Genomic DNA, 25,585 nt, shown 5'->3' on the forward strand with positions numbered 1-25,585 from the left:
AAAGGTTTTTTTTTTTTTTTTTTTTTTTTTTTTTTTTTTTTTTTCATTTTAATATTTAATTGCACTGTCCATTTTCCAATTTTCGATGAATTACATTGTACTTGGTCCTTATTTGTCGCATTCTAGTTCCGACAGCCATTGTTTTAGAGTGTCATTGGTCAATAATCCACCTTTTCCAATTATGTTCACATCAAATAATGCAGTTCTTGGTGAAGAAAGACTGTGTGGTGACGCCTCATGCTGACTCCTGCCTTCCTGGTGTAACAAGAGCAACAGTAAGTTCTACGCTATTGCATCTTTTGTTGTGTTTAGCTTATGCAAATAGTGTTTGTTTGTTTTGAAGAATTGACTGGAGAAATCAGACTGTTGTAAGAGTAATAAGGGTTTCTTGGACTTTTGTCTTGTATAGAACTGGATATTCTTATTAAACAGCTTGACTTTTGGAAATCTAGGGAAAGTTAATGTTATTTGTGAATTATCATATCTTTATCACGTATAGAACTGGGAATTCTTATTAACAGCTCCACGTTGGGAAGCACAGGGAACATATATGTAATGTGCGACTATAATGACTATGTGAAGATGTTTTTTGAGTATTCAATCTTACAACGATTTCAAAATTTTGGTTTTTAGTTGGTTTAGTTGCCGGGCTTTAACTTATTTCACAAGCATCATTATATACTCCATAAATCCATTATATGCAATGAAAATGGTGTGGGTCTTGATCTTCTACATCTTCAAGAGGTTTTGTGTAATTAACTGTTGTATACTTAACGTTTTGCAGGTGATAGGGCTTGTGCTAAAGGAAAACTTGGTTTTCAAGGAGCGACGCATTACTTTATCTGAGTTTCACACTGCAGATGAGGTAATAATACGTTTTTAGAGTGCTTGAGTGATATAGTATTATAGTTTGCTGTTGTTTGCTCCATGATCTTGTGCCAAGCAGAAATTTGGAAGCTGTAATAATAATTTTGTGTGAGTCATTGACTTCAAGGGATGCTCCCCAGATAAGCTAAATGTTGCAAAGCTTCCACTGTTATTCTTAACAAACCAAAAAAACAGTTTTTACATTTTCTACCTTGTTGTTCTTTCAAATTTCACTCTATTCTTTCTTCTCTTATTCCTCTTGTATCCTCCAAACTTCTCAGAAGAAATCACTTCTCTTTTACTTTGACTAATTAGTAATTACAAACCTTTATCTATACTTCCTGCAGGTTTGGACCACTGGAACTATGGGAGAACTTACCCCGGTATGTTATATGTTTATGATCGATGTCTCCTTAATGGGCCATCCTTAACTTTCGCTGCATGATACCTAGTTGCTAGGGGCATACTGTTGAGCATATAAGATATAAGCATAAATGCGCAATCTAACCATTAGTTTAGGCTTTTAGTTGGGATGCTTCAATTTGGTATCGAAGCCAATCTCATGCTAAAAGTCATGGATTCGAATCTTGATAAAAAGATACCATGGTCCACCTGTTGCTTGGAGCCCGTCAAAAGTAACCCCTTACACACGTGAGGGGGCGTGTTAAGCATATAATATATAAACATAAATTTGCAATTTAACTATATTAGCTTACACTTTTAGTTGAGATAAAACACATGCTTCAGTTCATACAGCTGTTCAGTTATTGAACAGTTGCAGCTTGGTGCCTTCTCATTTCAAATGGCATTTATTTGTTACATAAATGGATCAGGTCACCAAGATTGATGGGCGAGTAGTTGGTGATGGTCAAGTGGGCCCTGTAACTCTGAGGTTACAAAATGCTTACAAAAAGCTCACAGAAGAGGCAGGAGTTCCTATACCAATGGATCAGAGGACTTGAAATTGCATTTCTAAGGTTTTGTTACTTTGCTCATTCCCATTCATCTCCTCTAGCTTTACAATACTATTCATCATTGATTCATTTCAAATATATGATTTATATCCATTTAAGGTGTGTGTGTGAAAAACCTTGTATCAGAAGCTCAACGCTATCTACTCTTTCAAAATTTTCTTTCCTCAAACAGTGCTTGGTACCTTATTTAGTTTACAAAAAGATTCAAAACAACTTGAAACTGTAATTTAACTCCTAGCTGATCAAACCATTTCTGTCAAATGCTTAATTCTCATTGCAATGCATCTTTTTAGCCCCTCACAGGGCATCACTGCATATTAGTAGTTTAATATCTTGTCCTGGAACTAACAAATAATGCCTAACCTTGTTTTAGTTCCAGGACAAAATATTCTATCATATGATCGATAATCTACCTTTTTGAAGGGTGCCCTGCTGTAATGTGTGCCGACTAAAACATTATGGGAAAATGGTCAAATACACCCTCGAACTTTATATGAGAAGTCAATTAGGCCCCGAACTTTAAAAAGTTGCAATTAAGCACATCAACATATTATTTTAGTGCACTGAAGCCTAAAAACTGGCTAGTGATCGGTGATTGTAGGTTGTTAAGATTCTGGCAATGCTCTGACTACTTCTTGGAAAAAATCAGTGACCAACAACCGTCGCCTCTAGGAGAAGGCAACCAGCTGATTGCCTTCTTCAAAGAAGGCGATCGGTGACAGTTGCTAGTCGTTGGTTTTTCCCCCAAGGTAGCCCAAGCATCACTAGAACTCTAATGGCCTATTATCACCTGTCACTAATCGATATTTGGGCTTCAATGCACTAAAATGATATGTTGATGTGTTCAATTGCAAATTTTAAAAGTTCAAATGATATGTTTATGTGTTTAATTGCAACTTTTAAAAGTTCGAAGGTGTATTTGACCCTTTTTCCAAATTTTATTAGGCATTTCATTACTTCTCCATGACTCCATGTTTTGCCATTATCCTTTGGATAAAGGAGACTGATGTGTCTTTTACACCTGCAGGCTGCAGGTTTGTTAAGATGGTAGGCTTCGTATTGAAGTTGATATTTGGAGGATTGGGATGAAGTAGACTCAAGGGTGTTATGAACTACACTGAATAAATAAGTATAACACGTGTATGAAATAGTGAGCTTAATTGTTCCCTGTTTGGCATTGGAGTTCGTAAAATGTTGGAATAGCATTCCATTCTAAAGGCACTTCTATGGTGCTCGGATATTGTGTGTTGCTTTGTATTTGGTGTGTTGTACTTCTCATTGCTAGATGTGTTATCTTTATTATTACTCCGTATTTGAGAAAATTGCACTTTTTGTCCGTAATTATAAGATAATTGTAGAATTCGTTCCTAAGTGTTAGTCGTGCTCACTTTTCGTCCCTAAACTATCATTGATATTGCATTTTTTGTCGTTATATTAACTTTTCGTGTTCACTTTTCGTCCCTAAACTATACTAAAACTGCAAATTTCATCCCTAATACTTTGTTAGTAAAATGATGAAAAGTACAACGTGATAACTTAGGGACGAAAACTGAGCATGATCAACAATTAGGGATGAATTCTACAATTATCATATAAGCATTCCATGGCTCCATTCTAGTTATTGTTGTTTCAAGTAATAATGCACTTTCTTTTCTACTTAAAGAATTGATCTATATTTGACATAAAATTTTACTTTATTTATTTATTTATATTGGGTGTACCTTGGGTTTCCACCACCGAACATGGTGATTAATCCTTTCGTTGAATTGTAGACACTTTTTTGGATGAGATAGTTGACTTGGAGATTTAATGCTGCTCCGATCCATATCTAATGTAAGGATCAAACCCTAAACCCTAAACCCTAAACCCTTGAGGAATGTTAATATTTTAAATAAATGAATACATAGAATAAGGAGAAAGCCCATAATACTAATAATTAAACGTCTTAGAAATTTTATATATATATATATATATAGATTCAAGCCCATTCTTTATTAAATCTTTCACCCTAATATATACATGTAGGTATATCTATATTGTAGTATATATATTCAAGACTTAGCCTTATCTAGACATCACACACTCTCTCTTCACCTACTTCATTCTCACACCACTTTCATCTACCAAATATTCCCCTACCAAATATTCATCTTCATTTCATCTTTAAGATTCAAGCCAAGATTTATCCTTTATGATCTTTCTAAGTTGGATTATGGTAAGATCATACTTTCTAATTCGTTTTCCTACCTTGTTTCACCATTCTTATGGTTTTCTCCTATTTTCCATGGTGGGTTTGGGGTCTTAAGATCATCAAGACATGGAGGATGTGCTAGGGTGAGCTTTGGGAGACTTGAGTTTGGATAGCTAGCTTCAAGAGGTAACCCTATGTCCAACAAAACCTATTTCCCCACTCTTATATGTTGATATGTGCATTCTTGTATTTCTTGAGCTTTTGATGGTTGAATATCCTTGATAATGTGTCTTGTATTGAGGTTTCTTGTATCATTCTTTCTACTCTTGATATGATGATGTTGTTGGTGTATTCTATTCTTGAAAATCTGAGTGTAGTTGCCTATTTTGTCTACTGAGAGTCGTTTTCTGGAAATGTACTATCTCGCTTGTGTTTTTGGCCTATCGGAACTGACCCACGGGACTGGCACGCCCATGAGCCAGCCCCACAAGACCAGTGGTGGAATTGAGTAGCGGAACTTCACTTCCATTGCTTCCCCTGTTTGACCTTGCGGTAGAGTACGGCATACCCTCTGATCCCGTCGAGCAATTCTGCTGGTTCAGTGCTATTCACTATTCCAGTGCGATTTATTCCAGTATGTATATTTCCTTTGTTGTTTCAGTTTGTTGTGGTGGTATGATGTCTTGAGAAATCCTTATTGTTGCTTATTGAATATTGTTCATTCATGAATCCTATTCTTTGATAATCTCTATATCATGTGAGTATTGGAAATCTATTTCTCCTTATTGATATTCATGATTCTATTGAGCATTTGTTACTCTGCTATGATTTTTATATAGACTCCTTTGAATTCAATATGATTCTCTTGGAATTCTTGTTCTTGAATTGAGTTTGAGTTACTACCTTTGTTCTACTTTATATATGTATTATCTTGGAATCCTATATATTTACGTATCATTTGATCAAGAGATATGTACCTTGTTGTTGAATCCTTCTTTGAGATCATTATGTTGGTTGTTGAACCGTGTGGGGCTTATTGTGATACTATTGAGTTGAGATTTGTAAGCCTTTCACTCTGGTGGGCTGAGCACCTGGTAGAAACGAATCTTGATTATTAGAGATAGTAACTAACCCATTGGGCTTGGAATCCCAATAGGGGGTGTATACACTTAAAGTTCTATATCTGTTACCAATATTGGTTACTTATTGTGTGGACATTGATTTATGTGGTATTGATGCTAGATGGGAGCCGTCCACACTAGTTCCACAATTGTATTTGATGGATGCAACTATATTGAATATGCTTTATTTGTCTTATTGGTGGATTATGTGTTGGGCTGGTATGTTGTGGATTAGACCTCTCTTTGCCTCTATCTAATTATCTAAGTACTCTTTGTTACTTATTGTGGTTATGACTTGTCATGATGTTCCTTGAGTAAGGTATTGAGTTTGAACTTCGTTGTGGTTTTATATCCCTTCTTGTGTTATCCTTGTGATAATTGCTTTTGTGGAATATGACTCTTTTGAAAACCTTCTTTAGAGTTGGCTAGTGGTGAGTATATATGCTATATGCCAGTCTCAAAACATATATTGGATACTAAATATATATATTATAGTTTTACGCGTTGGAGTGGGGTTTACTTAGCAATATTCGCTAATTATTTTAACTTATGATTTCATATATGGAGTAGAGCCTAACGAGAGCGCGTTAGAATACCCTATAGTTCTATTTTCCTCTCTTAGCTAATTTGAGTTATCTTTTGAGATAATGTTAGACTTTGGGATGTAATAATTCTAGATTTTGGATTCTATGGTTGTGGAGATTTTACCATGTAGACTTTGGCCTTAAGCACCTAGTTTGATGTAAGCTGGGTGTGGCATAGCTCCCCTTGGTAGATTGAATTATGCTTCTGTTGTTGTTTTATTGAATTATCAATGTCACCCTTTTAGCTCAAGAATCCACACCAAAGTGTAGACATGATAGGGCTTTGCCACACATTAGCACATTTCAAAGCATTTTACTCATAAATCAACCACAAAGGACTCCACATAAGCATAAAACAACCCCTAAATGACCCTTAAAACTAAACATCTTTTGGCCTTTATCACAATTGTAAAAGACACAGGATTCTATATTATTCTTCCCTTTTAGATTTAGCAATTATGGGGTGTAAAGTGCTCCTTTCAAAAAAAAATCAAAAAATCAAGTCACACTAGGGGATTAAAGGATGCACTACTCGGAGTGTAGTGGCTGGCCTAAGCAACCCCTCTCCATGAGCGGCTGACGTTATTTGGAGCATGGGAAGGAGATCCGACCTTTTCGGTCGAAGTGGGTGTGCAGGCATCCTGGTTTACTTGTCGGGTAACCATGCCACCTAGAATAACCAATTGACGTATGATAGGTTCGGGAGCCGACCAGTCACCCCTTGTAACGAGTCTAGCTAACAAGGATTTTTCAAGCATTTACATCAGAAAGTAGTGAGATTCTTTGGCTACTCAACCTAGGCAGGTTACCCGATACTCAGTTACCCCTCAGACGCGAGGTTGTTGGCTGATCTTTATTAGTTTTCTTTGAGTCTTTCTAGGTTTGGGACATGAAGCAATATACAGAGGGACTACCACATGCTAGGAGTGGTAAACTAACCAAGGATAGACAAACTAATTGGTTTGGACCATAGCCACTTAGTGGGGCGCATCTCACAAAGATGTTTTTTTCCCTTAATTGGTGTCTTAAATTTTGCAGGATGTTGAAATGCTAGGTGGTTGGTCGAAATGCTCACATTCTATTTCTATTGTTTCTACGTGCTAAAATTAGAGGTCATAAGGAAAATACGCACCTCATGTATTTTCTTTTAACTTAACTAATTTTCGAGTTTTGTAGGATGATAAAGTGCTCAATGGTTGGGATACAACCTCAGAGATCAACCTTGGGTCTTAGTGAGGTGGTTGGATTTTCCACGAAGTTGGTCAGATTTCTTGTAGAAGTGATCGGATTTCTCAAGGGTGGTCTGAATTCTCGCACTAGCTAAATATTGCACTTATGGTTATACTCTTTTTTCCTTACCTAAATTTTTCCCTTAGTAGTTACACGTCAAGATGATAATATTAAGAAGTAAATTTAAGAGGAGATCATTGCGTCACTCTTAATATAGAATTCAATTAATAATTAAATAGAAAGAAACCTAATAAAATCACAATAATAAGTTATATAATGACTATTAGGGAAAAAATCTTTTGACAGGGTGTCATTACTTTAAAAGAAAATATAATTTAAATCATCAGTCCAAAATTTATCCAATTTTCTTCGCATATGCTACCCTATATAAATCATTTCATATTTGCATAATGTTCAACACAAGAAAAAGTAGAAAAAAAACACAAATCTTGAGCGCTTCTACATTTTGTCTCATCGTCCAACAATGGCAAGAGGAAGATTAAGATTGGCGTATATTGTCAATGAATCCAAAAGAAAAGCATCCTACAAAAAAAGAAAGAACGGGTTGCTCAAAAAGCTTAATGAGCTCACCATTCTTTGTGGTGTAGATGCTGCAATAATAATGTACAACTCTTTCGAGTCAGTGCCAGTCATATGGCCGTCTGCTAGAGAGGTTTTACAGAGAATTGCTAGGTTCTTGAGCTTGCCAAATGTGGAACAAACTCGAAGAATGATGAGCCATGAAAGCTTTGTTGAAGAGAGGATTCAAAAATTGAACACTCAACTTCTGAAGGTGAAGAAAGACAATAAGGAGAGGGAGATGAAAGAATTGATGCATAAGATCTTTACTGGAGAACGAACAATCGATTCTTTAAGTTTCATAGATCTAAAGGACTTGGGTGGGGTTTTAAAAACCAACTTGGCTAAAATTAATGGTAAGGCTGAGGAAATTATGATGGATTCCTCAACCTTAGCATCATCAGCTTGAGCTTCAGCCCCAACTCTGACTACTTTTCACCCTGATGCTCATTCTCTTACTATTGCTTCACCTTTTGTTTTTGGGCTTGGCACAAGTAATGTGATGGCTCATACGGATGTGCTTTCTAGGTATCAAGCCACTGTGGGTATGCAAACTGGCCCAACTTATGGGGGACCGGGGCCTCGATACTCTCAAAATCCTTGAAGTTTTGCGTACATCTCTAATTCTGTAGTCCAGTGCAATGGTAATTTTTATTGGTTGTTTAAATTGATGCATTGGGAATAACCTAATGCATTTATAGATTTAATGTATTTTCATATGTTTTGTTTTGTCCTGTTAAATTATATTGAAATTTCAATTTCTTAAAAAAATGAGTCCGATTTGTTCGGAAAAAAAAAAAAGATTTGAGTGTATATTTGAGTTGAGCAAAATCTTTCTCAAAATACGTTAGTATATAAAAATCAAAGTTCATATACTTTCTCATGGACAAAAAAAAAATTATAATAGAAAGCTAATAAATGACATTTACCACTCAAGTATTAAATTAGACACAAACAATAGTGATAACAATTTCCCGTATTCCAGATGGAGATCCCCATTCCTCGCTCCAACAGGGATAAGGACATGAATAAAATTCAAGAAACAAGGGGCGGGGATGGGAATATCCTATCCTGCCCTAGCTCCAATTTTTATTATACCCCCTTTGTCCCATTTTGCTTGTTTTATTGACTATTCATTGGTCAAACCAACTCTTTCTTCATGGCTTATTTTCTTTAGTAATTTTTAATTATTTTTAAATTTGATTTTTTGTGTTTAATATTATAAAAATTGAATTAAAAATAATTTCAGTCAAATCTCGTTAAATGAACATAACAAACAAAATGTGACGGAGGGAGTAATAAAAACACTATCACCACGACACCACCACCAACAACATTAATAATAATAATAATAATAATAATAATAATAATAATAATAATAACACTATTATTATTATTATTATTATTATTAGTACCGAAAATGTTTTCTTCAAACTTCAATATGCCATAAGTCTCAATTTGGGCCTTAATTAGTAATTTACACAAAATGGTCCCTTAACTATGAAAAATTATACTTATTTAAATCATCCATTACTTATACTAAGGACTAAATTGAGTAAATTTTTGCATGGTCTAGGAGCCATTTTTGATGAATTGTCAGTTGATGGTCACATTGAGAATTACGAGATAGTCAAATGAATATTTTGGCTTTTATTATTATTATTATTATTATTATTATTATTATTATTATTATTATTATTTACCTAAATGTACTCATATTTTGGCTGAGATACAAAAATTATGAATGCCAATCATATCTATATATATATATATATATATATATATATATATATATATATATTGATAAGAGCCAAAGAGAGTTAGGCCTAAAATGGGTAGAAAAAATGGCGGTCAAATTATTTAATCAAATGGATGGTTCAGATGAATTATTTAATCAAATAGATAGTTAAGATAATTCAGATTAATATTATTAATAGAGATTACCTAATTTAACCTTACTTTTATAATTATCCGTTAAGTTTTCCGTTAAATATTCTCTTCTCCGTTAATATTCCGTTAACTTTTAACTTACATATTAATTTCTATAAGAAAGGTCTTAGGTTCGAACCTCATTTCAATCAAATTTGACATAATTAAGTTTCTCATTCTATTTTACTCTTATTAAATTAAATAAATTAATATCTACAACAAAAAATGATACATATGTATTTCTTTAATTTAGAATTATGTGTCTACAATATCTTTATTTGAAAAAATTATTCATTATCAAAAAATTAAATTAAATAAGAGAAATAATTTCATTAGTTATATTTTCTTTAGTTTTTCTCATGCAAAGATTCTTTACATTCAAATTTATCAATTGATATTCATTACATTGTCCATTATCTCATTTTTACAATTTCTTGTAATTAAATATCAAAGTTATAGTACAAAATAATGTTATATATTTATTTACCAAGTATTTTATTAATACAATGAAAAAAAAATTTAAAATAATTTGAATCTAATTATATTAACTACTTGGGGATTGGTTGACAAAGAGAGTACTCAAATAATAACCCAATAAATTGAAGTGGAATCACTCTATTTTACACTTATTGAATTAAATAAATTAGAAGTTACACCAAAAAATGATACATATGTATTTCTTTAATACCATGAAAAAAATAAAAAAAGAATAGTTTGAAACCAATCATATTAATTACTTGGGGGATTTGTTGACAATGAAAGTACTCAAATAACCCATTACCCAGCAAATTGAAGCGAGAAACTACCTTTTAATATCTTTGGAAAACATATCATATTTTAAATTTTCAAATTTTTATTAATTTTTTAATCCTTTTTCTTAAACTAGGGATTTCTTTATCCACAATAACTCATTCAATAATAATGGTTGAACCAAATGAACCCCAAGCAGAACACCTAAAGGAAAGTCCATAGCTCCTATATCATAATCTCATTGCATGACGTTGTCATCTATGCTACCAACAATAATCGAATTGCAAATAACACACTACCAACAAAAAGGAAGAGAACAAATAGTAAAGATGAAGACAATGACAATGTTACTCAAAAGAGAATTAAGAACCACTTAAAAAAATTCAAATTAAAAGTAGTATTTATTTAGACTATCATTTTTAGACCAAATATTTAGACTATCGATTTTACAAGGTTGCAAACATTTATTTTAGTAATAATTATAATGAATTTTCTATATTATCTTTGATTCATATACTTTGAGTTAGATATTTAAATAAAAAAATTCGACATTCAATTACCTATGTATAAACTTCTCCTATATAATCTTGCATTGATATACTTTCAAATATTTATTTAAATATATAAACATTGGGCATTAACTCATTCGCGCAATGCGCGTATAAAACTAGTTATATTATATATGCTAATAATAACCCAGTGGGGTAGCTCAAGTGGCAAGTGAGCTCTCTTTGTGGGGAGTCAGGAGAACCCGGGTTCAATCCCTACCAGCTCCTGAGCCTCTCGGAGGGAACGTGGGTGGACCCCGGTAAATTTACCACAAAAAAAATATATGCTAATAATATCTAATAATTGTAATTGGCAATTGCCATGTAAAATTAAATCAAATATTTATTATATTTTATTTTCAAACCATTTCTAACCAATTCTCAAATGGTAATAACATACTGATACGAATTGTTTGCTTACACAATATTATTTTATTAAATTAATTTGTTCATTAAATAATAACAAATATTAGCATATTAATGTCACTTATACACGGTAATAGCAGTAATGTACGTGCAATGTCCGTGCAGTAAGATATGCTATTATTACGTTAATGATGAAAACATATGAATGGACTCCATTATATTATATTACATACATATTTGAATTCCATATATATTATATTCTAATACCTATTTGTTTACAATTACATTTGTTTATTACCAATTACCAATTATTACCAATCTATAATATAATGGAGGTTTTCCATTCATATATAATAGCTTTGCCTCTCTCTCTTTATGGCTATAGATACAAGAAGAAACTTAGTCAACCACTACCACCAATTTTCATCTCTCTTAGTTCTGTTGTTTTTCATTTGTGAAAGCATCAATGTACATAAGATGAATCACCCTTCTCCATAGAAGTGTGACATATTTATTGTTTTTTTTACTGTTCTTATCTTATCTTTTTTATTTTTATTTTTTTATTTTTATTTTTTTGGTTACATTCATTGCATATTCTTATATTTTGTAATCACAAGCGCTGGGGTTAATTGTTGGTAGCTTCAAATTGCTGAAAAGTAAGCTAATTTGTCAAATAACTACAACTTTTATTCTAAGTATTAACTACTCTTGCCAAAGACCTTGTGGTCAAGTGGCACTCGATGTCCCGATTAACACTTTTACATGGATGATGGGAGTGGGTTCAAGCCTCAGTGGAGGCAATTGTTGACTATTACTCCATTGTACATTGTAACAGAGTCTGTAGTACTAAAAAAAAATATTTGAAATCTTATATTTCCAGCTCAAAAAAAAAAAAAAAGTATTAACTATTCTTTTATATTTGAAATCTTATCTTTCCAGCTCTATTGACCCTTTAATTACAAATGCAGATATTTGGATCCTAATAAGCAATGTGGATCCTAATAAGCAATGTGATTCCAGCTCTATTGACCCTTTAATTACAAATGCAGATATTTGGATCCTAATAAGCAATGTGGATCCTAATAAGCAATGTGATTGACCCTTTAATTACAAATGCAGATATTTGGATCCTAATAAGCAATGTGGATCCTAATAAGCAATGTGATTCCAGCTCTATTGACCCTTTAATTACAAATGCAGATATTTGGATCCTAATAAGCAATGTGGATCCTAATAAGCAATGTGATTCCAGCTCTATTGACCCTTTAATTACAAATGCAGATATTTGGATCCTAATAAGCAATGTGGATCCTAATAAGCAATGTGATTCCAGCTCTATTGACCCTTTAATTACAAATGCAGATATTTGGATCCTAATAAGCAATGTGGATCCTAATAAGCAATGTGATGCAAAGGATAGTGGATCTGTTAAGAGATGTGAAAGTTGAGAAGCAATTAATAAAAGAGCAAATTGCCATTTGGTCCACTGACTATAGGGGTCCTATTAATTTCCATCCACGACTTTCAAAAGTATTAATTGCATACAATGACTTTTCAATTTGTATCAATTTTGGTCACTCCGGCGAAATTACCGGCCAAATTCGCCGGAAAATTCAAAACCCTAAAATAATGAGGGTATTTTAGTCATTTCACATATGTTTTCTTCTTCTCCGGCGGACATGCTCTGCTTCTCCGGCGTCTTCTTCTTCTCCGACGACATTGCTCATTCTTCTCCCGCGGACCTGCTCTGCTCTTTTTCTTCTCCGAAGCAAGCACGGAAACAATGGCAACGTGAACCTTTCACTAATTATAGGTCCCACAGTGCCACCGCCGCCGACTCTTTCATAAATTACACAGTCGACGTGAACCTCTCCGTCGACTCTTTCAAATTGTACAACCGAGATTCCTCTAGCTACACAGTCGACGTGAACCTCCAACTACGCCATTGGCGGCAACGTCATCGACCAAAGCTTCCACACCTACAGCATCGCCGCAGTCGGTACCGCCGGCGAGTTCGCTGCCTACTCCGATGAGACCAATGGCCGAACAAACAGGGGTATTTTAGGGGTTTTGTTTTCTGTTGTTGGATTTGATACAAGTAGATCTGGAATTTCATAACTTTAGTTCGAAATATTTGTGCTTGGTTGCTTAAAGACGCCGGAGAAGCAGAGCATGTCCGCCGGAGAAGAAAAAGACGCCAGAGAAGAAGAAAACATATGTGAAATGACTAAAATACCCTCATTATTTTAGGGTTTTGAATTTTCCAGCGAATTTGGCCAGTAATTTCGCCGGAGTGACCAAAATTGATACAAATTGAAAAGTCATGGTATGCAATTAACACTTTTAAAAGTCGTGGATGGAAATTAATAGGACCCTTATAGTCAGTGGACTAAAATGGCAATTTGCTCTTAATAAAATAGTTTCCTGTTGAAATCCTAGACATTTATGTTTTGGTCATTAAAGATTTCAAATTTTAAATTTGTGTGATTTGTTTAAATCTTAACATTTCATGGGTTTACATTACTTTGAATATGCAGTTGTTTTATTCGTTTATTCATACCATGTTCAGAGGTGAAATTATAGTTCACAAAAAAAGAATATTAAAAAATAATTAACTGAAAATTAAATGGCACGAAATTTAGGCCATTTGAAAAAGTAAATTAATATTAATATTTGATTGAAAATTGAACGAAAAAAAGAAAATGAATTTATTTCGACAATTAAATTATTATAATTATATTAATCATATTAATATTTATGAAGGAAAAAGAAAATGAATATATTAATATTTCATTGAAAATATAATTGTCAATTATATTTTTATAATTATATTACTTATTAATTATATGGAAATGAATATTAAAATCTTTTTATGAATGAAAAATGAAATAAACATTACACACGAGAATCTGTTATTAATATTATGTTACTAATGTTACTAATTGGCAAATGAATCAGACCAAATGAAAAAAGAGATTAATAGTAATAATTCACTATAAATATAACATAGCTTTTCCTATGCAAAAATTAGTAACCAGTAATAAATGAAATATTAGGAAAAAATTATGAAGGAAAAAAGAAATGAAAATGAATATTTATTCCTTTTATAAAGGAAAAAGGAAATGAATATATTCATATTTCACTGGAAATATAATCGACAATTATATTATAATTATAATTATATTAATTATTTAGAAGGAGAAACAAAATGAATTTATTAATATTTTACTGAAATATATCCAACAATTATATTTTTATAATTATATTACTTTTTAATCATATGAAAATTAATATTAAAATTTTATGAACGAAAAGGAAATGAATATTACACGTGAATATGTTATTAATATTTTCTTACTAATTGGAGGCCAATTAATTGACAATTATCAGGAAAAAGTAGGAATGAAAAACAATATTAATACTTTTGATGAAGGAAAAAGGAAATGAATATAGTCAAAAGAAAATGAAATATTATGAAAAGTGAAATGAATATATTAATATTTCACTGGAAATATAACATAACTTTTCCCTACGAAAAAATTAGTAACCACCAAATGAATGATTAGGAAAAAATTATAAAGGAAAAATGAATGTGAAATAATATTTATTCTTTTTATGAATGAAAAAGGAAATGAAATATTAGGAAAAACGAAATGAACATATTAATATTTCACTGAAAATATAACATAGCTTTCTCTACGAACAAATTAGTAACCACCAAATGAAATATTAGGAAAAAAATTATGAAGGAAAAAAGAATTGAAATGAATATTAATTTTTTTATGAAGGAAAATGGAAATGAATATATTTATAAGGAAATGAAATATTAGGAAAAACGAAATGAATATATTAATATTTCACTAGAAATATAACACAACTTTCTATATAAAAAAATTAGTAACCAACAAATGAAATATTAGGAAAAAATTATGAAGGAAAAAGGAATGGAAATCAATATTAATTCTTTTTATGAAGGAAAATGAAATAAATATATTTAAAAATGAAATATTAGGAAAAAAGAAATGAATATATTAATATTTCACTGAAAATATAACATAGTTTTCCTTACAAAAGAATTAGTAGCCAACAAATGAAATATTAGGAAAAAATTATAAAAGAAAAATGAATGACAATTAATAATTCTTTTTATAAAGGATAAAGGAAATGAATATATTCAAAAGGAAATTAAAATATTAGGAAAATAAAATGAATATATTAATATTTCATTGGAAATATAATCGGTAATTATATTATTATAATTATATGAATTAAATATTAATTAATTAATTATATTAATAAATACTACTCCATAAGCACGGGAACGTTCTCTTTTTAGTCGTAGAGTTAACCGAAGCTCCCTTCGAAAACAGCTAACTTATCACATAATTAATATTTATTAACTAGAAGGTTGAGCAAACCTCTCACCAACTTTAGATGTCGTTGATCAAATTAATTAGTACACGTGTGACATGAACACGACAGAATGTCAAACATATTTAATATATAATAATAATAAATTTTGTATATACGAATTGATATTTGTGTTAACGAAAAATAATTAATTTAGTGTAATTGCCTAATAATTATTATGGTAATTAAACTAAATATTGGTCGTTCAATTTATTTTTATACTCCGTAACAATTAAAGTTAAATTATTTCTCATTTTTTCATATTTATTTTTGTAATAATATAATTACTCAAGTTATACAGAGTATTAAATATCGATCTTTTAAAGATAATTGTAAAAAAAAAGTCATATATTATTCAATTAATAGAGTGATACTTTTGTACTAATCTTATAATCAAATAAATGTACATGTTCAATATTAGATTTTTTAAAATAATTTTATCTTTAATTTTATTATCTAAATAAATAATAAAAAAAAATGTATCCGTGAATCGCATAGGTAATTGGGCTCTAATTCAAGCAAAGAAAACGTCAAAAAATATAATCAATCTAACCAATTTCATCAATTGCGCTATATAATATTCGATGTTATAATTTATATAATTGTATATCGATCCAAATATTCTTAAAATATTATAACAAATTCATTCCGTGCAACGCACGAGCAAAAATACTAGTAAGCTATAAACTCTTAAATAAGCTCTATCAAATAGAGTCGATAACTATGAAAATGTCACAAATTTTTTTTTTAAATTTGATCTAATCCGTCCGATTTTCACAGATGTAATGCTGAGATTGGTTTTTAGTTTTCTCACAAAGGTGTATTCTCATGGGATCATGAACACGCGCGCGCACACACACATATATATATGGTGATGTTTCAATGAGAACCACAACCACTCCCCACTCCCCACTCCCCACGTAAGAACATGAGAATTAATATGGTGCATTAAAAACGACAGATCTATGGATGGGGACTACTTAAAAGAACTAAAAATGTGTGTGCGCGTTTAAAGCATTATGATGTATACACATTAATCATATATAGTATGTGCACATGATACGTGTTACAATAATCAATCTCATAATTTTCTTATACAATAATCATATTCTATTTACTGGGTCGTATTGACGTGTTGATTGCAGGAGAGAAGCACCGAAATGTGTCTCATGTGTACGTGCCTTAATGAATACTCCGTATATTTGAAGTGCGTGTATTTTTGGTCATTGGATTTGGATAGGAATAGCAAAAATTTAGTTTATTTATATTAGATTAGATGATAAAAAAAAATAATAACTTCCCATCGATCGTCGATTCGTCTCCCTCCCTTCACTAATCACTTCTGTGTCTGAAACTATAAAAAGTCGTCCCTTCATTTTTTTTTTTCTCCATCTTCCGGCCACCGATCTCCTCACCGTCAGATCACAGATTCATCACCGCCCGAGCCATACCCGACCCTAGAAAATTATGGCACGGGCTCTGCTCCTTTCTCTCGCTGTTATGTTCAGCTGCTACGGCGTCGTTTCGTGTCTTCGGTTCTCGTCGATTAACAATCGCGACGACGCCTTTCTCCTCCTCCCACCCTCGCCGTCGAATGGCAACGGCAACCAGCGAATCTCGACGACCCCTACCACCATGGTTCTCCCTCTCTATCCGCCCAAAGACTCGTCTCCTCAAGCTTCCGATGCGAAGACCCACTCCCGTCGGAGCCTCCTCAACAGCCTTCCCAACGCTCGCATGGGTCTCCACGACGATCTTCTTCTCAACGGGTAAGGAATTTGCAGTGATTGCTTATGTTCATCGCCATGATCCATTTTGAAATTGAAATTGAATTAAAATTAGCTTATGGAAGAAATTGATCGGGATTGTTGCGATGCAGGTATTACACAACTCGGCTTTGGATCGGAACTCCACCGCAGATTTTTGCGCTTATAGTGGATACGGGAAGTACTGTTACCTATGTTCCGTGTTCTACCTGTGAACAATGCGGCCATCACCAGGTCAGCACAAATCTGAAATACTTCTCAGAATTCAATTTCATTTACCAATCTATTGTTTGAAATATAATTTTTTCTGGTTCTTAAGAATGGAAGACTAACTTTTGAGCCTGTAATTCTCAAAAAAAAAAAAAAGACTTTTGAGTCTGCAATTTTTGCATTTCTGAGTGTCCTGCTGTCTTTATATGTCTGTGTTCTTGTTGGGGAGTGTTGAAACTTTTTAAAAATTTAATTCCTCTTTCACAAGTTCAAATCTTTATGTTCAAGGTGATTTTATTTTACATAGGCAGTATGTTGGGCAAGAACTAACCTTTTGCCTTAAACCTCCTATTTCTTTATCCTGGGCTTACAACTGGAACTTAGAATTAAAATGAAGAATAGGAAATACAGGAGAAACCGGTACAGCTCTAGAGCAATAAGATGCTGAATTGCCATTTCCTCATTTTGTTGCACAACTGAAAGGAAGAAAGTTGAAATAGTTCTTAGATAAGTTTGATGTCAGGGTGAAGTGAGGATTTTGGATTGCTTGCTTTTGTTATAGTTTTGTCTTTGATCAGTGCTTGACATTGTATTACGTGTTTGAAAGGACCCTAAATTTCAACCTGAGCTGTCAAGCACCTACAACCCTGTGAAATGCAATATTGATTGCACCTGTGACAATGACAATGAACAATGCATTTATGAAAGGCAATATGCTGAGATGAGTTCCAGCAGTGGGGTGCTTGGTGAGGACATAATTTCATTTGGGAATCAAAGTGAGCTCAAACCGCAAAGAGCCACATTTGGTTGTGAAAATTTGGAAACTGGCGATCTTTATAGTCAACATGCTGATGGTATTATGGGCCTGGGTCGTGGAGATCTCAGTATAGTAGATCAACTTGTTGAGAAGAAAGTTATTACTGATTCCTTCTCTTTATGCTATGGTGGGATGGATATTGGCGGTGGTGCAATGGTTCTTGGTGGAGTATCACCCCCTGCTGATATGGTCTTTACTCGTTCAAATCCAACACGCAGGTACGTTTTCAGAGTAGTTGTCTTACGACACTGGATGTTAGGTTCTCTCCTAACAAATACACTTTATCAATCTTACGCATTTACTCTAGTCTCGGGATGGCAACAGCCCATATTACAATATAGAGCTGAAGGAGATGCATGTTGCTGGGAAAAAATTACCTATAAATCCACGGGTCTTTGATGGAAAGCATGGAACTGTCCTTGATAGCGGTACCACGTATGCTTACCTACCAGAAGAAGCATTTAAAGCATTTAAGCATGCTGTAAGATTGATCTCACTAAGTTTTATTACATTTTTAAAAAAATCATTGTTTGATATTTTGAGGCATTGAAAACAAGAATGATAAACTAATTTTTTTTAGGAAAGTAGATTTGGAAAAAATTAAATTCACTTATTATCTTGTCCACGTATAATTGAATACTTTAGACCTTAATCCATTTTTCCAACTGGCAAGGGTAAAGAAACTGATTGTTTAGCTTATTTCATTTAATACGCATTTACTCTTTGTATTTCACTTTCATTAGGTTTAGCATATAGTAACACCTAATTAAAAATTTTTAAATAATTTTTTCATTTATTGACATTTTATTGTTCTCCTCTCCTACTTATAGTGCCTCCATTATATTTGTGCACATGCAGATCCAAACTATTATGGCATCTCTTTTTCAGTGGAAGAACATGATTTTTTACGGACTAATTTTGTTTGCACTTGCAGGTCATGCATGAAATTCGTTCACTGAAAAAGATTGATGGCCCGGATCCAAACTATAATGACATCTGCTTTTCTGGTGCTGGAAGGTCTGGTATACATAAGTAGTAGAAATTTATACATTATATGATGTATATTTATGCTTTGTCTTTGTTTGACTTTTTCAGTGACATTTCAAAACTCTCAAAAGCCTTTCCATCAGTTGACATGGTGTTTAGCAATGGACAGAAACTATCACTTTCTCCTGAAAACTACTTGTTCAGGGTATGCATTTTGGTTTATCTTACTGTTGTTCCTCTCAACTTCTAGTTATGCTTTCCTATCTTCTTGAATCTCCAAATTCCATGTATTTGTTTGTATATTGACATTCTTTTTATTTTCTAAATTTATTTTATCTTGGTTGCATAAAGCATTCAAAGGTTCATGGTGCTTATTGCTTCGGGATTTTTCAGAATGGAAAGGATCCTACTACTCTTTTAGGAGGTATCTACATCAAAAGTTATGCCCCAGTTATTTTCCTTGCATTCGGTACATGCCAAACTAAGAATTGCATGCTTTTAAATACTTTTTTATAACAGGAATCGTTGTCCGCAACACACTAGTAACATATGATCGTGAACATGAAAAGATTGGTTTTTGGAAAACTAATTGTTCTGAGCTTTGGGACAGACTTGGTGCATCTAATGCACCTTCACCATCGCCCTCTGAATCAGATAACAAAAATTCTACTGTAAATGTGGCCCCGGCTCCTACTGAACATCCTACTGAACCTGTGAGGAACATTACTTCAGGTATCTCTTGGGTTTCTATGCTACTTTCTCTGACCAAAATTATTATTATTATTATTATTATTATTTGTAATTCCTTTGCAATTTCCAAGATATTTTTGTTGAAATTTGAAATTCATATTTTTTGAAGAATTGGACTTTTATTTGGTTTCTCATTGTTGAAGTATTATTTTTCCAGAATCTAATTGATCACTTTTAACGTTCAATTAAAAAATTTAGATAAATCATTGATTTTGGGAAACATGGAATATGTGGCCTCTCTGGATCCATTAGTTTATGAGACTAGTCTCCATGGCAATCACTCAATCCTAGTTTGTGGTAGAATATTATCTGCTTTAGTATGTGGCCTCTCTGGATCATGTTTTCTTTCTATTTTTAATTTGTCTTTATAATATTCATGTTCCTTCCTTTTCTTTATAATAAATTTTCTTTACATAATTATTTTATGAGATTTTAAAAGCATATGCTCAAATTTTTCTTACAAATTTTTGCTCAGGGGTCAGCATACAAAAATGAAAATGTGGTTAATACCAAGATCATTTTAAAGATTGACCTCAACCTTGTAAAAGAAGAAAAAGCTTGTTTAGTTGGGAGAAATTTCTCCAAAATTTTGGGGGGAAAAAAAAAAAATGTAAAATTGGAGTTAGGGTTCAAGTTGTTTCCATTCTCCAAACTGAATGGAGAAAAACAAAATGTAAAATTGGAGTTTGGGGGAATGTGTTGGATAGGTTTAAATTGCTGACCTTTGAAAAAGTGAAAATTATCTCCTCTGTCCTCTCTGGCCTCTGCTTGTTTATGTCTGTTTAGCATCGTGGACTGAGTCCTTGCAAAATTATTAGTTTTTGGTTGTTGGGTCTGTAACGTGGTGGCTTCTACATGTTTATGTGCCTGTTATGAGAGGAGTTGCAATTGGTACATTGTGTGTTCAATCTGATTTTTTAAATTGAGGTTTTATTTTGCTTTTTCTGCTTTTCCTGTTTATTACGGATATTAATACAGTGCCCTCTTTTTCAGGTTTCTGCAAAATATTGTTACTCTTCTAGATTTGCTCATCACAAAACTTTTTCTGTTTGAGTTAATTTTAGCATGGCAGACCATGTGGTGATTGTAAATGATATTCACTTGATATCTTAATTTGCAGAGGATATAAAAGTAGGGCATCTAACAGTATACATGTCACTAAGCATGAACTACTCAGATCTGAAGCCCCAAATTTCAGAACTTACCAAATCAATTGCCCTGGAGTTGCATGTTAATATTTCTCAGGTAGATTGATATTAAAATGCAAATTGCAACATAGCCTGCCTATTGATAGATGGGTCAATCCTAACCTGCTGGCATCCTTTCACTGTATGATGTACTATTATTGCAGGTCCACTTAGTAAATTTCTCGTCTACTGCAAATGATTCCCTAATTAAATTGACCATTTTTCCTGAGAAACCTGCACGTTACATGCAAAATGCCACTGCTATGGTCAGTTTCCCTTCTCTAATTGTATGCAGATTATTTCTTAAAATGAGGGGTGTTTGCATATTTCTCGTTTTTATTAACAGGAAATGGTTTCACGCTTGGCTGAACATCATGTGCACCTTCCTGATAATTTTGGAAGCTATGAATTGGTGGGATGGAGAATTGAGCCCCCTCCAAAACGGTACACTTTCAGATTCCATTCTTTGTTCCTTAACTACTTTGATTCCCAGCCCTACTACCCCACACCTGCAACAAAACATCTATATGTCTCTGTAACATTATGTTTTTATTCAATTTCTGTTTTAGTAGGTGTTTGGTCAAGATTTATACCATTGTTGCTCAAGAACTATATGATTGTTAGAATTGACACTTTTAAGTGTTCGAGCAATGCTAGATGCCTAAATTCACTTCAACCTTGCTTCTTGATTTATGGGAGATGCATTTTATGCATAGATATCTGTGAGGATAAATATATAAATAAGGAAAATGCGTTTTTGACACTAATTTCTTAAGCATTTAGTAAAGGTGGAATCCACACTTCAACATCAAGGAGCCAATGTCTGGGAATTAATAAATGTCAAATATATCTATTACAACATGTCAAGTGTATTTTATAGTAAACAGGATTTTGGACTTGTCTGGCCATTGGATGGGTGGATTGGACTTATTTGTGGTCTTATTAGGAGATCATGTTACAAAGTAGCACCCCAAATAACACCATTACAGGATCAAATAAAAAAAATGAACATAAAGCTCTCTCTTCTTTCCCACATGGGTGTGCATTCCTCAGCCCCACTTAAGCATACACTTTGAAGTGTAAATGTGAACTTTGAGAAAACAATGGATGTGAGCCCGAAAGACATTATGGATGGGAATATGTGATCTTATGCAATTGTGTGTCACTGATGCAAGTCTCTACACATGTAGCTTTTGTATTCTTGTTCTTCAAAAGTTTTGTGCTATACCTACATCCTATTTTATTGTGCCTATCAGTCATTGTGATTAAGGCATTCTATCAAATAATGTTTTCTGCTAATGCCTTGAAATTGACAACATTCTGTGTAATGTAATTAATATTGGGTTCTATTGCAATTATCCAGAACATGGTGGCAGGAAAATAACCTGGCTATAGTTGCTGCATTAGTTGCTGTAGTGATACTCGGATTATCAGCTTCTTTGGGATGGTTTATTTGGAAGCGTAGACAACAATCACCATTGTCGTATAAGCCTGTAGATACCGCAATTCCTGAGCAAGAACTCCAGCCTCTATGAAGATGCAGTGGCCTTTCCCTGAAGATATGCGTTGCAGAAGACTTGGCCGGTATTTTTTAAAGGGTATGCTTACTATTTTAACCCGAGTTACAGGTTAATTAAAGTTTTGTCAAGTGAAAAAAAATATATATATACTGGGGTTACAGAAGTGTTATATAGTGATCTTGGAATAGGAACAGGAAAGATAACTGCATGAATTTCAGACATCATGTCTTTGTAAGTGAATATTGTAAGATATCTTTGAACTAATAGCCTGTCAATTAGCTTGATCCATGCATTATTTTTACTTTTGGCAAAATAAGTTGATAACTTTACTTTGTTAGCAATCACATGATGTAGAGTTTGATTCTTACCAGAACAAAAAAAATGAAACGGATAATAGATGTAGAGTTTGATTTTTAACCGGACAAAAAAGATAGTATGAATGTGATATTATTTCGTTATAGTTGATTTACCTTCTTTACCAAGTCTCTCTAAGTTAGGAGGGTTGGTGTTTAAGGTTGAGGTGTAATGTTTTTATAAATTCACCAAATATTCACAGTAATGGTAATATTAACAATTATACCATTATTATGTAGAGCTGTTGAGCAATAATGTTGTGCTTTAGGCTTGGAAATGGAAGAAGAATTTATCAAGAAAACAGGTTAGAATAAGCTAGAAAGATGGTACTATTATATTGCACACCACCTGCGAATTTTTAATTCTTTAACAGAGGGAAATGATGAATGTTACGTTGCTGTTCAAAGACAGTTGAAGACAGTTTATTTATTTCAACTAGTGAATGCCTATTGAATATAATTGTTAAAGATCCAATTGTAATTAAAATATATGGTCTTTTAGATCCAGACCCAAATGATTGGATGATAGAAGCATGTTTGTAGTAGGTGCTAAGTGCTAGTCGGACGGTAGACTATCGCTTAGGCAGTGATCTATAAAAAGTGCATGTGCGTGGGTGTATGACACACACACGCTTCCCGTGCGCTTGTACAGTTAACACAAAGCGACACACCTTAGGCATTAAGATAGTGCACCTTAAGTTCAAAAACTACGCACCTTAAGCACACAAACAAAGTACTTTAAAACCACAAACATCTCAAACATTAAAATGACGCACCTTAAGTACACAAATCACGCACCTTTTAAGAATACAAATCACGTACCTTAAGCACACAAATCACGCACTTTAAAACGCAAACGAAACACCTTAAAAAAACAAAGCACGCACTTTAAGCATTAAAATGACGCACCTTAAGCACACAAATCACGCACCTTAAACACACGAACCACGCACCTTAAGAACACAAACTACGCACCTTAAGCATTAAAATAGCGCACCTTATGTACACAACTCATGCACCTTTAGCACACAAACCACGCACCTTTAGCACAAAATTAACTCAGTCGAGTTAGGCAGCCACCTAAGTTGATTTTTGCAACAGTGCGAGTTGAGAGTATATTCATTCCATCATCAATTTGTGTCTCATGGGACCTAGATAGAGATAGAAACCAACTGTAATACTATGAATTATGATTCACCTTAAATTATGTATTTGCAATTAATATATTATGTATATTCAATAAATAAGTTATGTTTCGTAAATATATTGAAAACACATAATATGTTAACTGCATATAATGTATTATGTGCCTGCAACTGACTGATTATGTGTTTGTAGTTAACCTATTATGTGTCTTCAATTTATTTATAGGCACATAATATGTTAACTGCAAACACATAATCTGAATGTCATTTTTAATCAGAATTCTGGCAAGATGGATCTTAGTTCGTGGTATAATTTGTTCCGATAGACATGCACTCTTGGCATCCGAATGGATCATGGATTACCCAAGCTAAGTAAGTACATGACATGATTTCAAGAATATAAGACTTAATTATTTAATTTTACACCGTTTATCAACATGTACTTCCACCAAAATCACTTGGAATTTCTCTTTTGACATGATATTAATTAAGAGAGTAAGACTTACTAACTCAATCACGTTCATCAACATTTGAGGGACGATAAATCTTGTAATTTTAATAACCATCCATAACTATGTACCAAAATGAGTAGGATTATTATTATTGTTGTTGTTGTTGTTGTTGCAAGTAGTACTGAGTTATGAAGAAAGGCTTATAAATACCAATTGAATAATGTATTTCATTTCAAGTAAAAGTTTAAGCGGATAGATGAATATTTATGTTTTATATATGATTCACATGGATTTGACTCTAATACTAAATTGAATTATATGAAGTTATGAACTGTCTCAACTAAAAATTTAAATTGATAAAAGAAGTACACATTTATGCCTTGTATATTATATTATGTTATGTTGATCCATGCCTTTGAGGTAGAGCCGTAGAGGAATTTGTTGCTAAAAGTAATTCAAAAAGTCGATGTTGTTCTTTATACCTTCACTATGCTGCTTTTGGAACAATATTGAATTCCCAATTCAAACAAATAACTTCAATTCATTGGGTGGTTTTGTCAAGTTATTATTCGCTTGCCAAATTTTAGTACACATTATCCTTAAACACTCTCATACTAGATAGCTAACACCTAGACGGCTTGACTCGACTCGATCACACAAATTAAACATCAAAAACCAATTTTCTTTTGTGTGAATAATATTTTAGGCGTATCTATATCTAGGTGTGATGTTTTAGAGAAATAATAATTGTTGGAAGGGTGAGGGTAGTTATGAAGGCAGCAGTATTTGACTTTTGTTGTTGGGTTGAGCTCTAGCCCGTTGTTTAAAGCTAAGCTAAGCTGGATATAT

At 32.9% G+C, this 25,585-nt stretch overlaps 3 protein-coding genes across 4 annotated transcripts in view; all 3 read left to right on the forward strand.

The window, feature by feature from the left end:
* The window catches only part of LOC116006062 (branched-chain-amino-acid aminotransferase-like protein 1), a 24,545-nt gene extending 21,336 nt beyond the window's left edge, over positions 1–3,209 (forward strand). For both annotated transcript variants that reach the window (XM_031246322.1, XM_031246323.1), the window contains exons 16-20: positions 204–275; positions 785–865; positions 1,215–1,250; positions 1,701–1,844; positions 2,869–3,209. In XM_031246322.1, coding sequence (XP_031102182.1) covers positions 204–275; positions 785–865; positions 1,215–1,250; positions 1,701–1,829 — 318 coding nt within the window. In that variant the 3' untranslated portion in view covers positions 1,830–1,844; positions 2,869–3,209. The remainder of the gene's footprint in view (positions 1–203; positions 276–784; positions 866–1,214; positions 1,251–1,700; positions 1,845–2,868) is intronic.
* A 4,242-nt stretch (positions 3,210–7,451) lies between these two features.
* Positions 7,452–7,955, forward strand: LOC116005662 (agamous-like MADS-box protein AGL80). Its single transcript, XM_031245907.1, has one exon. The coding sequence runs from the start codon at positions 7,452–7,454 to the stop codon at positions 7,953–7,955; it is 504 nt and encodes a 167-aa protein (XP_031101767.1).
* Positions 7,956–16,834: 8,879 nt separating this feature from the next.
* Positions 16,835–23,074, forward strand: LOC116006662 (aspartic proteinase nepenthesin-1-like). The gene is made up of 12 exons (XM_031247124.1): positions 16,835–17,318; positions 17,429–17,549; positions 18,133–18,560; positions 18,667–18,823; positions 19,277–19,359; positions 19,438–19,534; positions 19,681–19,753; positions 19,849–20,061; positions 21,200–21,324; positions 21,431–21,532; positions 21,613–21,710; positions 22,630–23,074. Exons 1-12 carry the CDS (start codon positions 17,017–17,019, stop codon positions 22,799–22,801), a joined length of 1,971 nt encoding a protein of 656 aa, XP_031102984.1. The 5' UTR covers positions 16,835–17,016; the 3' UTR covers positions 22,802–23,074.
* Positions 23,075–25,585: the final 2,511 nt, after the last annotated feature.

The sequence above is a fragment of the Ipomoea triloba genome, chromosome 15 (genome assembly GCF_003576645.1).
Source record: "Ipomoea triloba cultivar NCNSP0323 chromosome 15, ASM357664v1".
Lineage (NCBI taxonomy): Eukaryota > Viridiplantae > Streptophyta > Magnoliopsida > Solanales > Convolvulaceae > Ipomoea > Ipomoea triloba.

What these genes read in the sequence shown, in the direction of transcription:
- LOC116005662 (XM_031245907.1), top strand. Translation starts at nt 7,452, where the DNA reads ATGGCAAGAGGAAGATTAAGATTGGCGTATATTGTCAATGAATCCAAA.
- LOC116006662 (XM_031247124.1), top strand. Translation starts at nt 17,017, where the DNA reads ATGGCACGGGCTCTGCTCCTTTCTCTCGCTGTTATGTTCAGCTGCTAC. An exon ending in AACAATGCGGCCATCACCAG is followed by an intron (nt 17,550 to 18,132) that starts GTCAGCACAAAT and finishes CGTGTTTGAAAG; the next exon opens with GACCCTAAATTTCAACCTGA. An exon ending in TGCTTTTCTGGTGCTGGAAG is followed by an intron (nt 19,360 to 19,437) that starts GTCTGGTATACA and finishes TGACTTTTTCAG; the next exon opens with TGACATTTCAAAACTCTCAA.